The sequence below is a fragment of the Mirounga leonina genome, unplaced genomic scaffold (assembly GCF_011800145.1).
Source record: "Mirounga leonina isolate KUSES-001 unplaced genomic scaffold, KU_Mleo_1.0 Mir_507, whole genome shotgun sequence".
Lineage (NCBI taxonomy): Eukaryota > Metazoa > Chordata > Mammalia > Carnivora > Phocidae > Mirounga > Mirounga leonina.
In genome coordinates, this window is record NW_023270789.1 from 2,802,627 (window position 1) to 2,827,154 (window position 24,528).

At 43.7% G+C, this 24,528-nt stretch overlaps 1 protein-coding gene across 4 annotated transcripts in view; it reads left to right on the forward strand.

The window, feature by feature from the left end:
- VTCN1 (V-set domain containing T cell activation inhibitor 1) overlaps window positions 1-24,528 on the forward strand; it is a 77,227-nt gene that overhangs the window by 24,564 nt on the left and 28,135 nt on the right. For 2 of the 4 annotated variants that reach the window (XM_034990200.1, XM_034990201.1), the window contains exons 2-4: window positions 7,786-7,850; window positions 18,736-19,083; window positions 22,125-22,403. In XM_034990200.1, coding sequence (XP_034846091.1) covers window positions 7,786-7,850; window positions 18,736-19,083; window positions 22,125-22,403 — 692 coding nt within the window. Of the gene's footprint in view, window positions 1-6,733; window positions 6,793-7,785; window positions 7,851-18,735; window positions 19,084-22,124; window positions 22,404-24,528 lie in introns of those variants that run through there. The other 2 variants (XM_034990202.1, XM_034990203.1) reach the window with 2 other exon arrangements.

A 24,528-nucleotide genomic window follows, 5' to 3' on the forward strand; every position in this document is an offset into this window, starting at 1 on the left:
GAAGGGCAGGACGACTGTCAGCATCGAGAGGCCAGGGATGCTGCTAAAGATCCTACAATGCACAGGACAGCCCCCAGCAGCAAAGAATTATCTGGCCCAGATGGTCAATAGGGCTGAGCCGGAGAAACCCTGTCCTAAACAAACACGTGCATCAGTGTTCTTCTTAAAGTGCGGGCCAAAAACGCACACAGACGAGTGTTCACCATTTTACTGTCATTACTCTTGGATAAACTTAGCCTAAGACTCTGGTAGTTGGTGGCTAGTGGCTAGTTAAAGCCCCCTTTCCTGTGTTGCTGCTAGCCCAGAGATGGCACTCACGGGGCCTCCATGCTCACTCAGAAGTCACTCATCATGAATGGTACTCTCTGCTGCTGAGCCCGGAGGCAGCCTTGCAATCTTCTCCAACGCAATATCCGAGGCCATTACTATCGATCATTCAGAAGAAGCTGGCATGCGAGATGCAATCCATTTGCTGGTCGTGTCTCCCTGGTTTTGTGGCATTGAGGCCCAGGTAGGATGTAATCCTGGGGCCTGTGCTCTGGAGGACCCCCATAATACCGTGTCATGATTCTTAGTGGCATCTTAAAGGAAGACAGGGTGCCTCAACCTGATACTCAAAAGCACCCACGTATCTCCCATGCAGTTTTCTAAAATGTCTTTCCCAAACAGAAAGCCATGCTGTCCACCACCATGAGAGCAGTGTGGACAGGGCAGGGCTGCCCAGAAGGGCGCCCCCCACCCCACACCCACTGCTGAAGCTCACGTAGCAGTCTCCTCTTTGCCAATTGCTTCCTGACCTTCCATTTACCACTCACAAATGCTCATGCTCGCAGTTCCCTAGATCAATACCGGCCTTGGATTTTACCAATATAAAGAGATAAAGCAGGAGACTGTAGAGATGGGGAAAAAGTGTTTGAGGGGACAATAATCTAAGCCTCTCAGAAACTTAAAACCTGTACTAATCGATATCTAGAAGATAGATAATTTTACCTTAAAGCCCAATGCTCTGTTCCACATAGTATTTAAAAATAATTCCTTTTCACCTTTGATGGGGGGAAAAAAGAGAGAAATGTTTTGGATAGGCTGAAATAAATGTCTTCAATTTCAGTGTTCTTTATAAACTCAGTCGCTTGGTTAGTTTATGAACAAAGTAATATGTTCGATTTATTCAAATATTTACTTGATTTACTCAAATATTCTGGTTGGTATATTTAATTTAAAAGTATAATTTATTCAGATTAATCATATGTGTGTTAACTTAATCTACTTTTCAGAGTCTTAATCATTTATCATTTATTCAAGTGGAGGTAAGCTGATGATCTTAAGGAATGTGGCATCTCTCGGTTCTGTCAGTATTTGGGAAGGAGGCAGAAATTAGAGAACATAGAAACCATTAATGTTTGGATAAAACAAAGAGCGCTTATGTCTTCCAGAATGAGTGCTTTACACACTACGTAGCAGATCCAGAAATCCCTTGTTTTTGGAAACGGAGCTAGAGCTGATATTCAGGGGTGGGGATGAGGGGAGCCTTCTGAACTTGTGGCCTCTTGCCACATGGGAATTTTGTGGCTTGGTGTGGCTTTCAGGTTTGTTTGGCGCTTTTATTTTTTTAATTTTAAATAAATACCTGCCCTTGGAGCTCCCTCCCCAAAGAGGCACGTCCTAGGCTCCCCTCCCCATGTACCCATCTTTCCAGAAAACTCACTGGCGCACAGCACCCTCAGTCTGTGTCTGCTCAATTGTTTCTGTGCATTTTTAATAGCCCCTGAAGCAGCTTCTGGCCCTACTGAGCTGCCCGCTTTGGCTGTCAGAGTTATCTCCCCACATACCAAGTAGTATTTCTGTTAGTAGATCAATTACGAAGTCACCTAGGTTGTGAGTGGTCTGCCCTTAACCCTGTTTTTCCCCATAAGCCTTGCTCCTGTGTTGTGTGATTTGGTACAGTGTGAGCCTTTTCTGGAACCCACATATCATGTCTTCACAGAAATGCCTAATTTCTTTTTTTTTTTTTTAAAGATTTTATTTATTTATTTGACAGAGAGAGACACAGCGAGAGAGGGAACACAAGCAGGGGGAGCGGGAGAGGGAGAAGCAGGCTTCCCGCGGAGCAGGGAGCCCGATGCGGGGCTTGATCCCAGGACCCCGGGATCATGACCTGAGCCAAAGGCAGACGCTTAATGACTGAGCCACCCAGGCGCCCAGAAATGCCTAATTTCTTTCAAGGCGGTGGCAGCAGAAGGAAAGACATGTGAGAGAACTACCATCCTCGGGTAGTCCATACTACATGTTTGGCAGAATCCAAGTCTGTCCCCTGCAAGGCTCTGAGTCCTGCAGCCCCTGAAAGCCCCTTCTCCCAGCCCAGAGCCCTGCGCAAGATGCTTGGGTCCTGACCCTGTCCGTGCAACAGAAATACCACTTTTCTTCGGGTTTCCGCCTTAGAGAGCATGTAGCAGCATGAATTGGCCAAATATATTTCTCAGTGAAGCCTTTCTCTTTACTTTATTTGAAATTTGTTCATGGAAATACACTTCGATTCTCCCTGTTTCTCTCAGATTTAACCATCTGAGCCACCCAGGTGCCCCCTTGTTTCCCTCAGATTTATTTATTTTTTTTAAAGATTTTTTATTTATTTGAGAGAGAGAATGAGATAGAGACAGAGAGAGCATGAGAGGGGGGAGCGTCAGAGGGAGAAGCAGACTTCCTGCCAAGCAGGGAGCCCGATGCGGGACTCGATCCCGGGACTCCAGGATCATGACCTGAGCTAAAGGCAGTTGCTTAACCAACTGAGCCACCTAGGCGCCCTCCCTCAGATTTAAAATACACCCTACTCCCTAGAATTCCTGTGAGATTTTGTTCCTCTCTTTACTGAAGCCCTGACCACACGTGTCTTGTGTTATTACAGTGTGTGTGTGTGTGTTTGTGTGTGTCTGTGTATGTTGTACGTGCATGTGTGTGTGTTTTACCTCAGTTACACTATAAGCTCCTTGGGGCGGGGGGTGCCTGGGTGGCTCAGTCGGTTAAGCGTCTGCCTTCGGCTCAGGTCATGATCTCAGGGTCCTGGGATCGAGTCCCAAGTCAGGTTCTCGGCTCAGTGGGGAGTCGGCTTCTCCCTCTCCCTCTGCCCCTCCCCCCTGCTCATTGTCTCTCTCTCTTTCTCTCTCTCCAATAAATAAAGTCTTTAAAAAAGAAAAGCTGCTTGAGGGCAGGCACTTCATCTCTACAATGTCCTCCCAGCAATATCTTCCACACAAGAAATAATAAATGTTTCCTAAATGAACAAATCCTCCAAAAGCATTGGTTTTCATCTGGGCCCCTTTGTAAGGAGTGTCTAACAAATGTGCACTGTGAATTCCAATGCAGTGGTTAAAAGACAGCTTAGCATTAAAAATTTCCTGCAGCATCGTTATCGGAAATTATGCTGGAAAAGTAAAAACCAAAAAGCAATGTAAGAACACCTTATGTGATGATTTCACTCAACTTTTTAAAAAATTAATAAGCAGCAGGCAGGAACTAGGTAATTTGGCTGCTCTGAGAGTTTCTGCTGCTCTCTCCGAGGCTCTGGAGGGTGAGCTATTTCCCAAGGGATCGGCAGCTCCGAAGCAAACCTCGAGGTGATTGCCGCTAAGAGAAATCGCTGATAGCCAGGAGGGTTCTGCTTCCACAATTGGGGGAACATGTGGGTCTGCGGGTGACGGAGCTGGGCTCGGCCACTCTGATGGGTACACACAAGCCCCACCGTCCCCTTCCTGTCGGTGAGCGGCCAGGTATCCGTTCCGTTGTCTTTGCTTTGCCTGAGAGAGGGCAGAGGATGGCATAAGGGAGGGCCTGTGGCCGGGGGGAGGGGGCGTCTGTAATCTTCGAGGGGAAATGTGCGGAGAGGCAAAGACTGGGGAGAAGGCAAGGTACCCCTTTGAAAGGCCATGTGGGCCACATCAAAGAGTGAATCTCCCATGGGGGAGATAACAGGGTGCTCAAAGTTTTAAGCAGAGGACTATGATGACTCCATTACAGTCTGGTAATCATTCTTACAAAGAGCTCAGTAGCTGAGCCGAGGGGCTCACCCCCACACCGGCTCCCATGGGCACCACCAAGGAAACATACATTCTAACTTAGAAGCATGTTGGTTACATCACTGCAGCAGAAAAATAAGAACCAGAATAGCTAGGACTTACTGAAGCTTCCCGGGTGCCAGGCGCTATTCGAAGTGATTTTAGAAATCACCGAACTCGTGGTAACGCTGCGGTAACTCATTTAATCTGAACAAGAAGGAATGGGAACTTGAAGTCACACATCTAGAGGCGGTGGCGCCGGGGCTCAAACCCACGCGGGCTCGGTCCGGGAGCCACGCTCGGGACCTCAGCATGTCCACTGTCCCCCTCATCACCCCAGCTTCCACTTGCCACTGGGTTGTCTCCCCTCGGCCGCTCCTGTAGAGAAATCCCGGACTGCAAACAGGGGAAACTGTGAGGAGGGCACCGGAAAGATGCTGGGGAGACGCAGTGGTGACCGGGGACAGTGAAGACAGAAATGAAGAGGTGTGAGAGAAATGAAGGAGCTACTCAGCAGGACTTGATAAAGGGGAAAATGCTCATTGGACACCATTGGACACCAGCCCGGAGCCTGCTTCTCCCTCTCCCTCTGCCGCTCCCCGTGCTGTGCTCTCTCAGTATCAAATAAATAAAATCTTAAAAAAAGTAATACGTATTTCTTACAGAAAGTTTAGAAACTACAAATAAGTTTAAAAAAAGGACAATAAAATAACCTGCAATTCCATCATCCAGACACAACCATGGTTAGCTTCTTGAGATGTATCCCTGCCCTTTTTCAATGAACAGATTAACAAATGACATTGGGGGGAAAAATACTATAATGTTGCTATTATTACCAGTTGGGCTAGTCCCCAGGATTAAGTCATAGCTTTTTTTTTTTAAGATTTTATTTATTTATCTGTCAGAGAGAGAGAGAGAGAGCACAAGCAGGGAGAGTGGGAGGCAGAAGGAGAAGCAGGCTCCCCGCTGAGCAGGGAGCCCGATGTGGGGCTCAATTCCAGGACCCCGGGATCATGACCTGAGCCGAAGGCAGATGCTTAACTGACTGAGCCACCCAGGAGCCCCCAAGTCATAGCTTTTAATAACAAAAGTACAGCAAAGAGCTGCAGGTAAACTTTTTTATGGTAAAAAGCAATATGTGAATGGCCCTTTATGGAGTATGCCACCCACTGCTGTCTACTTTGATCTGAAAACAACCCTTTTATATTAGTTTGTTCGGGCCGCTGTAACAAAGACCCACTGACTGGATGGCCTAACCAGCAGAAACGTGCTCTCTCACAGCTCCAGAGATGAGCACTCCACGCGTCGGCAGGGTCACTTCCTTCAGAGGATGAGGGGGAGTCTGCTCCAGGCCTCCCCTCCAGCTCCTGGTGGTTTGTGCTCCATCTTTGATGTTCCTTGGCTTATAATCTCTGCATTCATCTTCATGTAGTGTTTTCCTGGGTGTGTGTGCATGTCTGTGGCTAAATTTCCCCTTTTTATAAGGACACTAGTCCTATTGGAATAGGGGCCCACCCTACTCTGGTATGACCTCATCGAACGAATTACATCTACAAAGATCCTATTTCCAAATCAAGGGACATTCTGAAGGACTCGGGGTTTGGACTTCAAAATGTAACTTTGGGGGGTGGGGGCGGACACAGTCCCTAACACCCTTAGAGCAGGTAAAGCAGGAATTACTCTTATTCCCATTTTAAAGATAAAGAAACCGAGTCTCAGAGACATGAAGTAATTGAAGGTAAGTGAGACCCCAGGTCCCAAAGTCAAGTCCGCTCTCTGGCTCAGCAGTCCGTGCCTCTTGCTGAGATTGTGTAGCTGTTCTCCCACACTCAGAGCAGTGAGAACCAAGGCTGTCCCGAGGCGTAGAGAGAGGGGGGAAGTTGTCCAATGTGGTCTCCTCTTAGAATCAATGGCAGATACCCAATTATTAGAAGCATCATTTGGCTTATTCAATTGCTGCCCCCACAGCTGCACCTCACGAGGGCTTGACCTCCAGGGAAACTGTTTACTCAAATGGTTTCTTGTACGTCTGTTGTTTCTCTCCGGTGGGCCCATCCCTGAGCCAGGGGGAGCTGGGTACAATGAGCCTATTCAGGGCAGAAAGGCAAACGTCCCGCGCTTCCCTGTTCTCTCTGTGGCACCATTCTTTGCCTCCCTGCGCCTCTCTTTTGTCCTGCTATTGAGTAACATCAGTGTGGGCGTGGGGACTGTGTGAATTGCCAGCAGGGAGAGAGTGTGGCCCAGGACACCTGCCTGACGACTTGTGCACAAGGGCGGGCAGCGATGGGCCAGCTTCCCAGGAGCCGCTCTGCCAACACACCAGCGCCAACCTGGGCCTTCTGTTCCGCCTGAGTCACTCTCAGCAGCTAAAGCTGGTGCCGCTCAAGGAGCCTGTGGGGAATAGACGAGTGCAGATTCCAGAGACAGATGCCATTCCCAGCTCGGCCACTGACCAACAATGTGCACTGAGGGAAGATGCTTAATCTCCCTGTGTCATTTCCTCATCTGTAAAATGCGGATGATAAATGTGTTTACCTCGTAAAGTTATTGAACAGATAAATGATATCATCCATAAATGGTGCCTAGAACAACATGTCTGCCAAGTAATTCTAGCACTCAGCAAATGTAAACAGTACTTCCTTATTTTTCCCCCCAATGTCATTTGTTAATCTGTTCATTGAAAAAGGGCAGGGATACATCTCAAGAAGCTAACCATGGTTGTGTCTGGATGATGGAATTGCAGGTTATTTTATTGTCCTTTTTTTAAACTTATTTGTAGTTTCTAAACTTTCTGTAAGAAATACGTATTACTTTTTTTAAGATTTTATTTATTTGATACAGAGAGAGCACAGCATGGGGAGCGGCAGAGGGAGAGGGAGAAGCAGGCTCCCCGAGGAGCAGGGAGCCCGATGCGGGACTCGATCCCAGGACCCTGGGATCACGACCTGAGCCGAAGACAGACATTTAACCGACTGAGCCACCCAGGCACCCCTGTATTACTTTCTTTTTTGTTGTTGTTGTTAAAGATTTATTTATTTGACAGAGAGAGACACAGTGAGAGGGGGAACACAAGCAGGGGGGAGTGGGAGAGGGAGAAGCAGGCTTCCCGCCGAGCAGGGAGCCCGATGTGGGGCTCGATCCCAGGACCCTGAGATCATGACCTGAGCCGAAGGCAGACGCTTAACAACTGAGCCACCCAGGTGCCACCCTGTATTACTTTCTTAATAAGAGAAAACAAACTCCCACTGAGGATCTACAGGGCTCAGGGAACTAGGGACAAGTGGGTACAGGCGAAGACATGACTGTTGTCCTTAGTGTAGTGTGAAGTCTATGGAAGGAGACAAGACAGGTAGATCAATGATGGGCATTGATGCTCCGTGTGGGCTGAGTATGGGACCCGTCCCCCTCAAGTCGCACTTAGCACTCCAGACATGTCATCAGTTTTGCCCCAACCATCTTTGTACGGGGTCTTTCCCGATCTGGAAATAGGACAGTGAAATGATACACGACGTCAGATAAAGGGGTCACTCCTTTCATCTCTCCCAGCACCCGGGGAGATGGGGATTGTTGAGATCCCTGCCTAAGGCACCTCTTTCTAGGAGAGGGCTTACGGTGCGGACAGAGGTCAAGATGCTTTCAGTAGCACTTCTGACAAACGACACACACGAAACCCAGTCGCCAGGCAGCATGTCAAGTGAAATGAAGAGTAACTTCCTGTTTCTCTATCTCTCCATAGCATTATTAGCATCATCATTATTTTGGCTGGAGCCATTGCCCTTATCATCGGTTTTGGTATTTCAGGTATGTGATTTCTCGCGTTACCGTGACCCACTCACCCCTCACCGTTCTGGCCCAACCACTCCATGGAGCCGAATGGAAAGAGTGCAGAAAAATCTCAGAGTAGAACACTGGTTCTTCTGCTTACTGGCTATGCTCTCTTCACCTTAGTCGTTTCACCCCCCTGGGCCTCGGTTTCCTCAGCTATAGGGCCGGGAGATAATGTCACCAGGTAGTTGAGAGAACCAAACGGTGTCCGAGGGAGAGGGCTATGGCTGAGCCATTCTACCAGGGGTTGGCCTGGAGGATTCCTGCTCGGTGAAGCTTCTGCTGACGTGTCCAAGCGTACGAGGTCTTTGCACACCGGGGTCTTAGGGAAAGAGAATACTGGTTGTGACCAGTGGAGGGTGAGTCTCTGAGTGCAGCTGTCAGTTGCAGGAAGAGTTTTGTCTTTCCTCCTCTGTGCGGACCACGTCTTGGAAGCATCTGTTGTGGAGGCACCTTAAGTAAGACATTGAGTGAGGTAGGCCAGCAGCCGTCTTCTCTGAGGCAGACATGTTTGCTCCATTTCCCTTAAACCGCCTGACTCCAGCCAACATTTCTATTTTAACTTAGCCCGCGGCCAAAGCTGTCCCTTTGCGGCTTTAGTTTTTATAGTTCCAGCTGCCTTTTCTCTCTGTCCCTCTCCCCTGGCATGGGTGTGCGGCCACCAAATCGTGGTCACAAGGCCTAAATGAAGAAAACACATGGTAGATGTGTTTGCCTCAAAAACGCATTAGCCCCCTTCCTCCCTTTCTTTATCAAAAATAGGTATTTCGGGGCACCTGGCTGGCTCAGTCAGTACAGCACGTGACTCTTGATCTAAATGATATCATCATTTAGATGAGCCCCACGTTGGGTGTAGAGATTACTTAAAAAAATAAAATCTTTAAAAAAAGTTATTTTGTCTTTCATCCATTTTTCAATGGGATTATCTGTCTTTCTCTTTTTGATTTGTAGGAATTCTTTTTTTTTAAAAGATTTTATTTATTTATCTGAGAGACAGAGAGAATGAGATAGAGAGAGCATGAGATGGGGAAGGGTCAGAGGGAGAAGCAGACCCCCTGCTGAGCAGGGAGCCCGATGCAGGACTTGATCCTGGGACTCCAGGATTATGACCTGAGCCGAAGGCAGTCGCTTAACCAACTGAGCCACCCAGGCGCCCGATTTGTAGGAATTCTTTATATGTTTTGGATGCAGTTTGGTGATATGCATTGTAAAATCTCTTCTACTCTATGGCTTTTCACTCTCTTAGTGAAGTCTTTCAATGAGCAGAAGCTCTTAATATCAATCTAGTCCATTTAATCCATCTTTTCCGTTATACTGGAGCTTTTCATAACCTGTTTGGTTAAGAAGTGTTTGTCTATCCCAAGGTCATGAAGATGTTTTTCTAGGTTATCTTATAGAAGCCTTATTGTTTTACCTTTCACATTTATATCTATTAAGCATCCAGAAGTAATTTTGGGTATGGTGCAAGATAGTGGTCAAGATTCACATGTTCCATGTGGCTCTCCAGTTGACCTAGTGCCATTTTTTAAAACCACTGCCCTTCCCCCACTGCTCATCAGGTGCCATTTTTATCAGAAACCAAGTATCTAAATGTGTATGGATCTGTTTCTGAATGTACTTGCCTGTTTCATGCTAAGATCCCTTTATAATTCATTTTCTTTCTTATGTTATCTCTTTACCTATTCCTAATCTTGGGCACTGTGTGTGTGTGTGTGTGTGTGTGTCTCCGTCTCCTCTTAAAAAGCAGGTTTATGAGGTCAACAGTGGTTTTGAAAGAACCAGGTTTACGTTTTTTACTTTCTCTGATTGTTTTCCTATTAATTTTGGCTTTTATCTTTTTTAACGTCCCTCTTTCTGCTTTGTTTGCTGTCTTTTAATTCTTTTTTCTAAAATCTTAAAACTAAGCACTTTGGAAAAGAATATGTCAAAGAAGGCAATAAATAGCTTTTAGTAGATATTGTCATTCAGTTTTCCAAAATGATTTACCAATTTACTCTTCACCAGAGGTGTATGAGAGATCCGGTGCTCCATGTCCTCACCAACACTCGATATTGTGGAATCTTGTTGTGGCTTTAATTTCTATTTCCTAGTGACTGAGGAGAGTCAGTACATGTCCATATGAGAAACATAATGGAGAGTGACAGAGCCAGACACAAAATAGTACATTCTGTATAATTCCATGTATATATAGTTCAAAAACAGGCAAATGAATCTCTGCTATTAGAAAGGCAGGGGCAGAGGGAGGGGGTAGCCATTAGGAGCATGAGGGGACTTGTGAGGGATAATAAAGTCCTAGTTCTTGGTGTGGGTGGTAATTACGTGGGATGAAATTGCGGTAATTCTTCAAACTGCACAGTTACGATGTGTACATTTTTATGTATGTATGTTATACTTTAATAACTCCTATATGTACACACATAGGACAAATATATATTATAAAACATGTGTATATATTTTTTTGGAAATAAAATATTAATAAAGCAAATATTTGGGCTAACTTTTAAAGATATAAGTGCATACATTTCGGTGCCTTCCTCACTAATGCTTAATTAATCCTTCCTTAGTTATAATTTACCCTATTCTGGATCTTATATACTACCTTGAATTAAAACCCTAGTGCCTGTCCTTCACTCTAAATCTTAGTGACTAAGCTTTTTGGGCATAGGGCTAAATGGCTTGGCATCGGAGCCCCTCTGGAATTATGTCTTGCTTGTCAGGGGCTTTGACTACCCGAGCAAGAATGTTCATATTGTCCCAGCTTCCCTGGGAAAGTCAACACTTTGCCACTCACACTTTTTCCTGTTGAGTAACTACGGTGACCTCAGGTACTTAGCTCAATTCCCGGAAGAGGGTACTCCCTAAGTGGTTTTTGAATGGACAAGTGAAGGGATGCTTGGAGAGGCAGATACATAGATAAAAGCTAGTCTATTCAGTTCAGCAATATTCCACCAATAATATTAAAAGCCTACCACCAATGAAGAGGTTTTCCGCCTCCTTCCTATTTCATGGGGGTAAGAGCTGGTTGTTCTGGATAAAATGGGTTGTTTATTAATTTAACACTCTTTAGTTGGATTTTTCTCATTTGCTTTTATTAAAAAGACCATAACCCTTACCTGAGAGCATCATATTATCACACTTTAGATAAATTCAATAAAATGTTAGCTGGCTTAATACTAAGGCAGTGAAATTAAGGAAATGGCATTATGTAAGTGATGATGATGGTATCTTTTGAATCCTTCGTATGTGTACTTCACTGTATTAAATAACTCGGCATACATTATCTGATTTAACTCACAACAAATAGGAGATAAGCATTATTACTACATCCTGATAAGTACTCACCCAAGGTTGCACACATCTAGCAGGTGGGACAGTAGTTCCAAGCCCTGGTAATTTGCTTCCAGAATGCACACTCCTCCCTGCTACCCTGTGCTGATAATAACATTCATACAGAATTGTGGCAGAGAAGGATGTTTTCTGATTTGCACTATTTTCTGATAGGCATTATTCCTGAGACCACAGCTTTTAAAGACATAGAGATATTCCTAAATACAGAAAAAAATTCAATGTCTTTGAAACTCTCCTCAGGCCATATATGTCACTTTCTCATAGCCATCCTACTCCTTATAAGTACAAAATAGGGATGCCATAAAACACAAAATGCATTTGAGGTGGACTGTTTGAGAGGATCCCATTAACCCCTGCTTATAGGACAGCGTTTGTGGATGACCCTTCGAGAAGGGGGGAGATATGTGGAAAGAGCCCTGACCCTATTTAGCCCAGTCCTTGTGCTATCACTCACTCACCGCATGACCTCAAACGGCTCCGTGTAAGGGAAGAGTTTAGGAATCAGACAGAGACCTTCTAATCTCAGGTCTGACACTAACTGTATGTCCTTTGGGACATAACTTAACTTTCCAGAAATAGTTTCCTCGCTGGTAAAAGAGTCAGAGCCGTTGTGGGAATTAAATGAGAAAAGTGTTTGTGAAGGACCTGGCACGTGAGCATAGAAAATGGCTGCCACCGCTATTTATATTGCCATTAATAATCATTTGTGATTATTAATGCATTTATATAGCACTTCCTAAAACTTGCACAATTTCCTGGCCACACCAGGGCCGACTTCCTTTGAAGTTAGAGAGGCCAGGGCAGGAGGCCTCAGGACACTGCCTCAGAATAGATGCTGCATCTTTGGACGCTGGATAAGCCAACCAGGCATGTGCTTATGGAACCAAAACAGAAGACTGAACAGATTGTTGGAAGAGCGAGAGATTTTTTTTTTTTAATTGTAATCATCTGAGAAATAGCTGTTGGCCTTTCGTACTTTGGTTTTATGGTTTTCAGTTGTTTTCGTTTTTACGTAAGGTGGGGATACCAGTCTCTACGTATCTCAATCTGCCCATGCATACCAGCAGAACGTGGTAGAAAGAGGACAGGCTTAGTTCCAGACAAGACCGTGTTCAGTACTGGCTCCGCGACTTGCTAGATACAGGGCTGTAGGCAGCGCTTTGCTCCCACGGAGCCTCTTTATCCTCATTTATAAAATGGGTATCATGGTAATTCTTACCTCTCCTGGTTCTTACCAGGCTTAGAACGAGTCACTCTAACTGAAGCACTTAATAAAGCGTTCCTCTCTGCCTGCTGCTCTGATCTGCAATCTTTCCAAATGATTCTAGTTAATAATGGTCATCGATACCATTAAGACCGCTAATACGTGGCAAGTCAGATACTGTGTTAAGCTCTTTACCTGTGTTGTATCATTTAGGCCTTTCAGGGACCAGCTGAGGGAGCCTCTAACTATCATTAACATCTTCATTTTATAGATGAAAAAAATGATGAAATAAAGCAGTTAGAAAACGTGCCCGAAGTTACATATCCAGGAAGTGATACCGCTGAAACTCGAACCCAGACCACCTGACACCTGTTCTCAAACACCAGCTGCTTCCCACATTGTTCCTTCCTCGAGCCCGGCCCAGCATCCTTCCTAATTTCTTCTCACGGAAGCAACGATTACCCCCAAACCTGCTCTCTTCTCGGGCACAAATGGCACTCATATTGGAGCCGGCTTAAGCCTATGTGTTACCACCGTTAAGCCTTGTGCTATGGTGTCTAACTAGACGCCTGGGCTCCAGCAGGTGCTCAGTGGCCACTGCTGAATGCCTCCAGTATGTTCTCTAGGCTGCTGGAATGTACAGGACTTGTCTTACGGAACTTCTATCTTACAGAAGAAAGTTCATTTTCCAGATTAAATCCAGCGCTACTGGGACATTCCAGATTAATAATCTCTGTGAAGAATTCTTGCTTTGGTTACCTGTAACCTCACTTTTCCAAGAGACTTCTGCTCCTACTGCACAGGGCAATTGAATGTCGCTCAGCCCCTCTGAAAACAGAACACTCTGGATTTTGGCTTGCTCCTCTTTTCCCATGCAAACCAGAGCTGTCATAGTAATTAGCCCTCAAGGGCTAGAGAATATATTTTCAGTAAGTAGCTGGGTCTTCCGACTTTAAAGTTCAAATCTGTGCCTGTTTCAATTAACAGAATTCTGTCAAGAGATAACTGCCTTGAACCCACCTCCTATAGCCTTTTTTTTTTAAGATTTTATTTCTTTATTTGACAGAGAGAGACACAGCGAGAGAGGCAACACAAGCAGGGGGAGTGGGAGAGGGAGAAGCAGGCTTCCCGCCGAGTGGGGAGCCCAATGCGGGGCTCGATCCCAGGACCCTGGGACCATGACCTAAGCCGAAGGCAGACGCTTAATGACTGAGCCACCCAGGCACCCCTCCTAGAGCCCTTTGCCCTATGGCTCACCACACAAGAGCCACTGGTGGTTAAGAGGTCTGGAGAATCCTACCAGGCCAGATTGTGTTTCCTAGAACATAGCTCTTTGAGCCAATATTTGTTTGCAAGTTTGAATACAGATATCTTTTTTTTTTTTGAGAAGCAATTCTATATGCTGTTGCTTGCTAATTACATTTCATTTAATCAGTTTTGATCATCATTTATTCACCTAACAAGCATTTATTGATTGCTTTCTGGGTGCAAAGCAACAGTGAGGTCCTCCTGGTTTTCTCAGTTCTCACTGGCTTTTATTCCTCCTTTCGATTTGATAAAGGAGGGGAGGATTTAATAGACATTATATCCTTCCATCTGCCACATCTTTAATGCAACCTTAAATGGGCTAGAGTCTGCAGCAGGTCCCTGGGGCACTCCACACTTGCCTACTTTCAGTCATTAAGTTCTCTAAGAGATATTTCAGTAAATTCTCTACCTTTGGGCTCAGGGCCAACACATTAAAATTAATTCAGTAGCAAAATTACCAAACTAAGATATGTCATTACCATTTCATTCCCCCCATAAACTGTGTCAATCATGTATTTTTTCTGAAAAGTAATTTTTCAATTCAACTTTAATGGCACTTTATAAACTACAACCAAACTTATTCTTACTCTAACACAGTTACACTTGCTCCATGATTTTATTGGGACTCTCTGTATTTTCATTGCCTTCTTTTTCACTGGCTCACGTTTCCCCGAAATTTAGGTGGGATAATCCCACCGAATGTTCCTTACTCCCACAATCATTTTGGATAGAACCGTTATCTCAAATAGTGCTTTGATTTCTACTGCTCTCCATTCATTCATTCATTTATTCATTCACTCAACAAATACTATTTTTCTTTGTAGAAATGTAGCACTAGGCACTTGTCTTACTTTGCTCAGGCTGCCATAACAAAATATCATAGACTGGGTGGCTAAAAACACAGAAATTTATTTTCTCACATTTCTGGAGGCTGGAAAGTCCTCCCCAGGCTTCAGGTAGCCCCATCTCTAAGGCTACCATCAGTGACCCTCTGTCTGGCCTGTTGAACAGAGGCGGTGGCCCCCATCCTTTGAAACCAAGAAGGTTTCAAGGAGCCCTGATGATCTCTGAATCACCTTCAGGGTTATTCTTCCCTTTTCTGGAGGAATAGCACGCATTTATGTCTGAATAGCTCTATTGTCCTGTCCTGCAGGATCTAGGAAATCTGACAGCCTTCCTTCATTTTGTCTCATTTGTTCTAACCCCTTTAGTTTTTCTGTCCCCTGCTGGTGGTGTTGCTGCTGGTACAATCCCCATCTCTATTCCTGGCTTCTGCTGAGGTGGCTGCTTAAGCCCAGGAGAAGCACCTATGATCTCCTTGTCAAATGGCTGTACAGCCATACCCTGAGTGTTCTCTTCGGAACAGATTTCTCATTTTTGGCAATACGGATAGGCTGAGAATTTCCCAAATCTTCATGTTATGGTTCTTTTTTTTTTTTAAGATTTATTTATTTACTTACTTACTTATTTAGAGAGAGAGAGCAGGGTGTGGGGGAGAAGCAAAGGGAGAGGGAGAGAAATCCTCTAGCAGACTCCCCTCTGAGCCCAGAGCCTGACACAGGGCTCGATCCCAGGACGCTAAGATCATGACCTGAGGCAAAACCAAGAGTCAGCTGCTTAACTGACTGAGCCACCCAGGCATCCCAGGTTCTTTTTTACTTAACAATTCCTTCTTCAATTCATCTCTCTCCTTTCCCACACTTTACTATAAGCAGTCAGGAGTAACCAAGATACTCCTTCCAACCTTTGCTAGACATCTCCTCAGCTAAATATCTAATTCCATCACTTGTAAATTCAACCTTCCACAAAATACTAGAACATAGTTCAGCCAAGTTCTTTGCCACTTTATAACAGAATGGCCTTTCCTCCAGTTCCCAATAACATGTTCCTCATTTCCACCGGTGACCTCACCAGAATCACCCTTAACATCCCTATCTCTAGTATGCCCCTTAAAACTTTTCCAGCCCCTACCCATTACCCAGTACCAAAGCTTCTTCCACATGCTTAGGTATCTATTACAGCAGCAACCCCCTTCTCAGTACCAAAATTTGTATTAGTCGGGGTTATCCAGAGAAACAGAACCAACAGGGTTTTGCATGAGTGTGTGTGTGTGTGTGTGTGTGTGTGATGAGAGAGAGACAGAGAGAGATTTAGAAAGAATTGGCTCACATGATTATGGAGGCTGAGAATCCCAAGATCTGTTGTCAGCAAGCTGGAGACCCAGATGGTTTAGTTCCAATCTGAGCCCAAAGGCTTGAGAACCAGGAATGTTAAGGGTGTAGTTCCAGTCCCCAAGCTGGCAGGCTCAAGATCCAAGAAGACAGTGTTTCAGTTCTAGTCCAAAGGCAGGAAAAGACTAATGCCCCAGCTGAAAGCAGTCAGGTGGTAGGAGCTCCCTCTTACTCCCTCTTTTTGTTCTATTCAGGTCTTCCACTGATTGGATGATCCCCCCCCCCCCATTTTAAGGAGAGTGATCTGCTTTACTCAGTCTCCTGATTCACATGTTAATCTTATCCAGACACATCCTCACAGATACCTCGGAATGTTTGACCAAATATCACCAAGGCATCCCATGGCCCAGTCAAATCGACAAATACAATGAACCATTGTAGCCTCATAGGACTTACAAAAATCATTAAGACAGTTTCTGTCCTTGAAAAGCTTACAAATTTGTGCCAGGGCCAGACTAGACACAAGGTAGAAGGAGACAGCTGCTATAATAAAGGCAAGGGAAAGTGTTATGGGAGAGTAGAGAATCTATTAATTTTGTCTTGGCAGATCAAAAGAGGGTTTCATGCAAGGGCTGCCATCTGAACAGCCTTGAATATAGGTAGAATTTGGCTAACTGGTGCTAAAGGAGAGGAGAGAACTACAAATTTTAGGTGCAAGATGAACGGGGGTGTGAAGATGCGTAGTATAATTGTATAACCAGCATGTATAACCTGGAATGTCTTGGATATTAGTCTGTCAAGTAAAAATAATTGAAAAGCAAATTAAATCTTTAACGCATGTTCAAGAAAATGCCAAGGCAGGGGATGGGGTGTGCTGCATTCATATTACACAGCAAAACATCATACTATCCTCTTTTATCATTTCTCTCCCAAATCTCGCATATAATTCTCTCCCAAATCTCTCCACCATGCATAGCAGCTGCTCCCAAGTCTCTCCTCTCTCACACTCTAAAGCCCCCAAAACATCCTCCCAAGCCAGCCCATGTACAGGTTTTCTTTCCTCTGCCTCTTTTTTAACCTATAATTTTTCTCCCATCAGTAACTCTTTGTTCTTTCTAATATAAATCCATCTGGCTTAGCTTCTCCAGCTCTGTCCCTCATCCATTACCTTTACCTACTTTCCAAAGGCCTAGGAGCCAATTAGTTCCAATCCCTAAGGGGCTAGAAGAGGTGAAATGTCAAGATATCCTTGTGTTCATGTTTATCTCTGAAATCTGAAAAATAGCATGTACACTTTGCTTATGTATCTTTCCAGTGAAAGCAGAAAATCAATAAATCACTTGATATACATAAACAGTAGAGACTATGAAAGGACGTGGTAGGAAATGAGGCCGGAAAGGTAGCAATAAGAGCTAATGTCTAGGGGGCATTCACTATGTTCCATGCAGTATTCGCGCCATGTAGCATTTAGCTTTGAAGGCCATGCTAGTCGTGTCTGAATTTTAGTCCACAGCCCTTGGGAACCATGGAAGATTAGTGATTATAAAACTGACATGTCCAGATTGTATTTTAAGGTCTACCTATAAGATTAATGCAATTTTACAAAATAGATTGGACGGAGACAAAGATCAGAGGCAGGAATAGCAATAAGGAAGCTAAGAAGTACAGCTGAGAAGTGCTCAGGACTCGTCAATTTGGACTTTTTGGGTTGTAAGAAAGAGAGGTTTGTGCAGACTGTTTTAATATAAAGTGTCTGTGTAAAGGATATTCCGAGATTGGGACAGGAACTAGGCTTGAAAACCCTCAGGATCTAAGACAGCTCTAGGGATGGAGGACTCTCTTCATCTTTCTCTTTCATGTTCTCTCCCTCACACTTCTTTCTAACTGCTCCATTCTCCTCTTGGGCTCAAATACCCCTCCTCTCCTTCACTTCACATCCAATCACAGAAGGAGCCTCTCAAGAAGATTCGGTTAATTAAATCACCCCTATAGGCATCCCCAGCCAGCAGCCTCCAGTGAGGAAAGAACAGTTGGCTAATCCTTCACAGACTGCCCAGGCCATCCAGTGGGCAAGTGGGGGAGAGGCCGTGGACACGGCTGACATCATAATTAATATTTCTACTGGTGATATGTTTGGAGAGGAGGGGATGGCTTCTAACTTAAGCCAAAAAATTAATTTAATTAAGTACCATTCTTCATTTTACCATTGCTTGCACTATAACCTTGACCAAGGCACTTATCTCTTCTCTGCTTTGGTTTCTTTATCATTCAAATGGAGATATAAGTAACAGCACTCTAGAACTTAGCATTCTTCCAATTTGCTAGCCACATTTAGTTAACATGAGGTTTCACTTCTGGTTAACTAAGAATAACAATACCTTATGTATGTAATTACAGTTTGCAAATCAAGTTCACATCCATTTGATTTGATCCTCACAAGAACCCTTTAAGGTAGGTAAGACAGATATTACCTCAATTTTTCTGAGACCCAGAGAGGTTACATGACTTATCCAAGGTCACACAGCTATCAAGTGACAAAGCTAGGACTTGAATTCTCATCTTCAATCTCCAAGATCAGTATGTTCTCTTCTTGGTGCCTCTCAAGGGTTTGGTTGCCTATTCTCAAGGAGCAGATCTGCTGTAGACTCAAGACTACTGTCTTCCTGTTCTTTCTATTCTTATGTCTCCTTTTTTTTTTTTTATGCCTCTCCTGTTCTTCTATATTTCTAGTTTATTACAGAAGTCTCTGTTTTGGCTTTGGTAATGAAGGGTTTGGTTGTAGACATTCGACAACTTCCCTGGGCATTGACCCTTGCTTCCTGAATTGCAGGGAGACACTCCATTACAGTCACTACTCTGACCTCAGCTGGAAACATCGGGGAGGATGGAATCCTAAGCTGCACTTTTGAACCTGACATCAAGCTTTCTGATATCGTGATACAGTGGCTGAAGGAAGGTGTTATAGGCTTGGTACATGAGTTCAAAGAAGGCAAAGACGACCTGTCAGACCAAGATGAAATGTTCAGAGGCCGGACAGCAGTGTTTGCTGATCAAGTGATAGGTGGCAATGCCTCTCTGAGGCTGAAAAACGTGCAACTCACAGATGCTGGCACCTACAAATGTTACATCATCACTTCCAAAGGCAAGGGGAATGCCAACCTTGAGTATAAAACTGGAGGTGAGTTACTTTTGGCAAGGGGGAAAGAGAGCGCCCAAAGGTATTTGGGGCTAAGAACCACGGATGCTGCTGAAATAATTTATGCTCATGAGTGACCAGTAAGACAAAGACCATCCTGCCACCAGTCATCCTTGCTGTCCAAGACCTGCACCAACTCCAAAAATAGCCCCCCTATAAGATTAGGTCTTAAAGTCTTCTGTTCTGGACTCTACTCTTCTCTGGATTTTCAGGTATATTCCCTGAAATAGTTTGCCAAAATAAATGTGGTCTCTTTTATGGTAGCCTTTGTTGTTGCTAGTAAGAGAAACCTATGATCTGGCCTGAGATTTTTCTGTGCTAAGTAGGCTCTAGCCTAAGTCTGAAATCAGTCTCCAGAGACTCATGGCAGTGGAACCTATTTTAGGAGAAGTTCAAAAGGAACTAACCAAAAACAATAATGTTCTATAAACACTAATCCTCCCCCAGTGAAATCCCACCCTTCCTTATCAACTCAGCTTGATGAATTTATGTATAAGAAACTCAGAGGTACTGTGAGGAGTAAAAGGATGATTAAGAAAACTAGATGATGGTCCCTCCTCTTGCAGAGCTCACAGGACACAGCTTATAGAGTTGAGGGCTGGGGTGGAGATAAGAAAATAGATAAATACCTATCATAATCGATAAAGTCTATCAATGTTTTAAGATAAATATAGAATGATTTGGGGATGCAGAGGGAGAGAAGGATCACATCCAAATGCACAGGGAGGGAAGGGATAGGAGAGCCCCCATGGAGAATTTGGCATTTGAGAAAGGCCTTACAAAATAGGCAGAAAGTATCCTGAGGCCTCCTGGCCTACACTAGTCTGCACAGGCCTTCCTTGGACACTTTATAATATGTGTTTCTATTGGTGATCTAGAGCCAGACCTGGGCAAGTACTGGGGCCTGGGCAAGGCAAACTCACTGAGCCTCAGTTTCTTCATCTTAAAATGGGGATTAATAGGGTCATGTCAAAGGGACCCTGGAGCCAACTGAAAGGGCTTCCAATGACAAAGCTGGAACAATCTGAGCAACAAAACAAACAGCATAGTAGTAAATGAAAACTCCAAGTATAAAATAAATACACATGAATCCATACTTCCATAAATATGAGGGAGATGACACAAATCTTCCTTACAGAAGAATTCCAAATAATGTATTTAGATCTCCCCACTCCAGCAGGTGGAGCTTAGTACTTCCTCCTTTCTCCTTGACCACACTCAGGGTGTGTTTTTCTTAGTGAAGTCCAACTTCCAGAGAAACCTGGCAAACACTGCCTCAGCAAGGTGATCAAAGTTAACATCATCAATGATAAGTCATGTCAATAGTATGCATTCTGATGTGATACGATGAGAAGGGCACTTTTCCTTCTATGGCCTTCCTCACCAAAACGCATAGCTTCAATCTAATCATGAGAAAAACCCCAGACAAATTCCAATAGAGGGGCACCCTACAAAATACCTGACCTGGACCACTCAAACTGTCAAGATCATGAAAAACATGGGAAGACTGCGAAACTGACATAGACCAGAGGAACCTAAGAGGACAAGCCAACTAAATGCAATATGGGATCCTGGGAAGAAAAAGGACATTGGTGGAAAAATTGGTAAAATACAAATAAAGTCTGGAGATGAGTTAATAGTTATATACCAAAGGTGGTTTCTCAGTTTTGACAAATGTACCATGGTTGTTTAAGATGTTAACATTAGGGAAAATGGTGAGGTGTATACAAAAACTCTCTGTGTTATCTTGGCAGTGTTTCTGTAAATCTAAAATTATTCCAAAATTAAAAACTTGTTTTTTAAATGGTGATAATAATAGAGATCCCTCAAACAGTTGTGAGGATCAAATGAAATAATGTCTGGAATTTGGTACCTGGCACGGAGTGCACCCTCCATGGTGGTTCATTGTCATGTATACTCAGCTCCTTACATCATCTCCCAGGAGCTCATTCCCTGCCTACTGTGAGCAGATGAGTCTCATCTCCCCTGCTAGATGGAAGATTCTTTAAGGGCAAAGCAAGGGCTTTCCTTTCACTGCTCACTCAGTCCCAGCATACTCACAGTCAAAGGAAAGTGCTAAATAAATTAACAACTTGGATCTTGCCATTTGGCATAATAAGCATTTTATAGTCAAAAGTCCAGGCCTTAACATTTTTCCACAAATGTCTCACTGCCTGGATATTAGAGGAAGCTAGTCTTAATTTCAAAGTTCATTTACCTCCCCAATGAGGAGGATTATCTTAGAAGAAAACAAATGACTGTCTCTACCCGTGGACACCAGGGCTGGAGAGTCTCCACCCAAGCAAAATCCAAACCCCCGTGATGACAAGGCCTGTGTATGGAATTTCTGTGGGTGACGGGTGAACGCTGTTTGTTTGTTCCTTCTCCCTCTCCCTCCCCACCCTAACTTTATCCTCCAGGCAGAAAAATACATAAAATCCAAGAGGCTTCTCAGGTGCCTGAGAAAATGTCCAAAATCCTTAAGGAATAAACATTTTGTGATCAACTTTATCCCTTATCTTTAAGGGTTGAACTGGAACTCCTCTTAGTTGGAGAAATTTATCTGTTATAACAATTATACCTAGAACTTAGGTCCTTAGAGTTTGTGATTTTGGCCAAAGCGTTGTCCAAATCATTATTTGCATCTACAATACAATTGGTCATACATAGACGGCCCACTGGGGGAAGTACTGAGTCACTTCAATGGTGGAAATGACTATGTTTTTAAGACCTAGCACTTCAGGGGCGCCTGGGTGGCTCAGTCGTTAAGCGTCTGCCTTCAGCTCAGGTCATGATTCCAGGTCCTGGGATCGAGCCCCACATTGGGCTCCCTGCTCTGCAGGAAGCCTGCTTCTCCCTCTCCCACTTCCCCTGCTTGTGTTCCCTCTCTTGCTGTGTCTCTCTCTGTCAAATGAATAAATAAAATCTTTAAAAAAAAGAAAAAAAGACCTAGCACTTCAAAGCCTATATTGTTTTATCTGTATGACCTTGACATCTGCCCCTCTTCACTTCCAACCCTGCAGCCTTCAGCATCCCAGAGGTGAATGTGGACTATAATGCCAGCTCAGAGAGCTTACGGTGTGAGGCTCCCCGATGGTTCCCCCAGCCCACAGTGGTCTGGGCATCCCAAGCTGACCAGGGAGCCAACTTCTCAGAAGTCTCCAATACCAGCTTTGAGCTGAACTCTGAGAATGTGACCATGAAGGTTGTGTCTGTACTCTACAATGTCACGATCAACAACACATACTCCTGTATGATTGAGAACAACATTGCCAAAGCCACGGGGGATATCAAAGTGACAGGTGGGTTTCCCCACGCTTTTTGCATGGTTTATTGGGCTAAAATCAAATACAAATTAAAATCTAATTGGTTTAACAGATATATTATGTATCGGGTTATAGAAAGCTTGAGAGTCCTCTTCATGGAGAACTTGAGCACAGTTATAGTTGGGATTGCATTACATAAGAAGACTAATACAAAACAATATTTATGGACTATAGGTCAAAAATCACAATGAGGCTTCATCTTGTACGCCTTCTCATTGACTGGGGGTAGTTGCCCGGAGAGCAGTATTTAGGATTCTGTGGTCCTAACTCAATAAGACCGCTTTGGTGAAACAATGAGGACAATGACAAATATTGGATATCTTTGATATATTCAGTGGGTGATCTACATCCCAAGCCCCCCAACCAAAACTGATTTGGTTCTAGCCTGCCTTGGAGAAGATTTTCGATCTGAAGACTAAAAGTCTTAAGGTCCGACTCCAACTTAGTCTTATTCAACCCATCTAGGACTGGCTCATGATCCCACTAATATTGGCCCAGGATTAGTCAGAAAGCTCTAGATTGAACTGGCCTCCCAGGCTAAAAAAAACTAGGACTCAGAGTGGCCCAGCACCCTAGTTTCCCTACCTTAGTGCATAAAAAAAACTAGGGTTGAGCTAGTGTCAAGAAAATGTACAGACTGGATTATGACTTTTAAGACCATCCCTACTGCAGCTGAATTAAATTCAATCTATAGTGGAAGGAGTATGCCAGGAGAACTGCTGTCTTATATCAAGCCCAGAACCAGGTGGAATACCTTGTACATTTAAGTGCCTTATAAATGTTTGCTGAATTTAACTGAATAAATCATATTTTTTCAGCTTACTTTTTAATTTAAAAGTATATATATGAAAAGGCAACCTATGAAATGGGAGAAAGTATTTGCAAATCATATATTTGATATCCAGAATATATAAAGAATTCCTACACTCGACAACAAAAAAATCAAATAACCCAATTAAAAAATGGACAAAGGCCTTGAATAGACATTTCTCCAAGAAGACAAATGGCCAACAAACATGAAAAGATGCTCAAGATCACTAATCATCAGAGAAATGCAAATCAAAATCACAGTATCACCTCACAAGCATTAGGATAGCTAGTATTTAAAAAAATGGAAAATAACAAGTATTGGTGAGGATGTGAAGAAATTGGAACACTTACGTGTGTTGATGAAATTGTAAAATGGTGCAACTGCTATGGAAAACAGTATGGAGATGCCTCAAAGAATTTTAAAAATAGAACTACCATATGATCTAACAATACCATTTCTGTGTATATATCCCAAAGAATTGAAAGCAGGTTCTCAAAGAGATATTTGTACACCCATGTTCATAGTTGCATGATTCACAATAGACAAGAGATGGAAGCAACCCAAAATGTCCATAGCAGATGAATGAATAAACTAAATGTGGTATATTGGGGCATCTGGGTGGCTCAGTTTGTTGTGTCCAGCTCTCCATTTCATCTCAGGTCATGATCTCAGGGTTGTGATATGGAGCCCCATGTCGGGCTCCATGCCAGGTGTGGAACCTGCTTAAGATTCTCTCTCTCCCTCCCCCTCTGCCTCTCCCCACCATCCTCCACTCAGGCATACTCTCTCTTTCTCTCTCTCTAAAAAAAAAGGTGGTATATATATACAATGGAATATTATTCACCCTTAAAAAGGAAGGAAATTCACATGCTACAACATAAATAAATTTTCAGGATACCATGCTAAGTGAAATAAGCCAGTCGTAGACAAATACTCTATGATTCTACTTATATGAGATATCTAAAGTAGTAGTCAAATTCAGAGGAACAGAAAGTACAATGGTGGTTACCAGCACTTTGTGGGGGAGGGAAAAGCAAAGAAAGTTGTTTAATGTGTATAGAGTTTCAGATTTGCAAAATGAAAAAGTTTTGGAAATCTGTTCCATAATAATGTGAATACACTTAAAACTACTGAACTGTACATTTAAAAATGGTAAAGATGGTAAATTTTATGTTTTTTACCACCAAAAAAAAAAAACCCAACAAACAAATCATACATATGAGAAAAAGAGAGCTCTTCCACCATCCTGAGGAACAAATTGGTGACTAGTGACTAGAATGCTCTTAATTG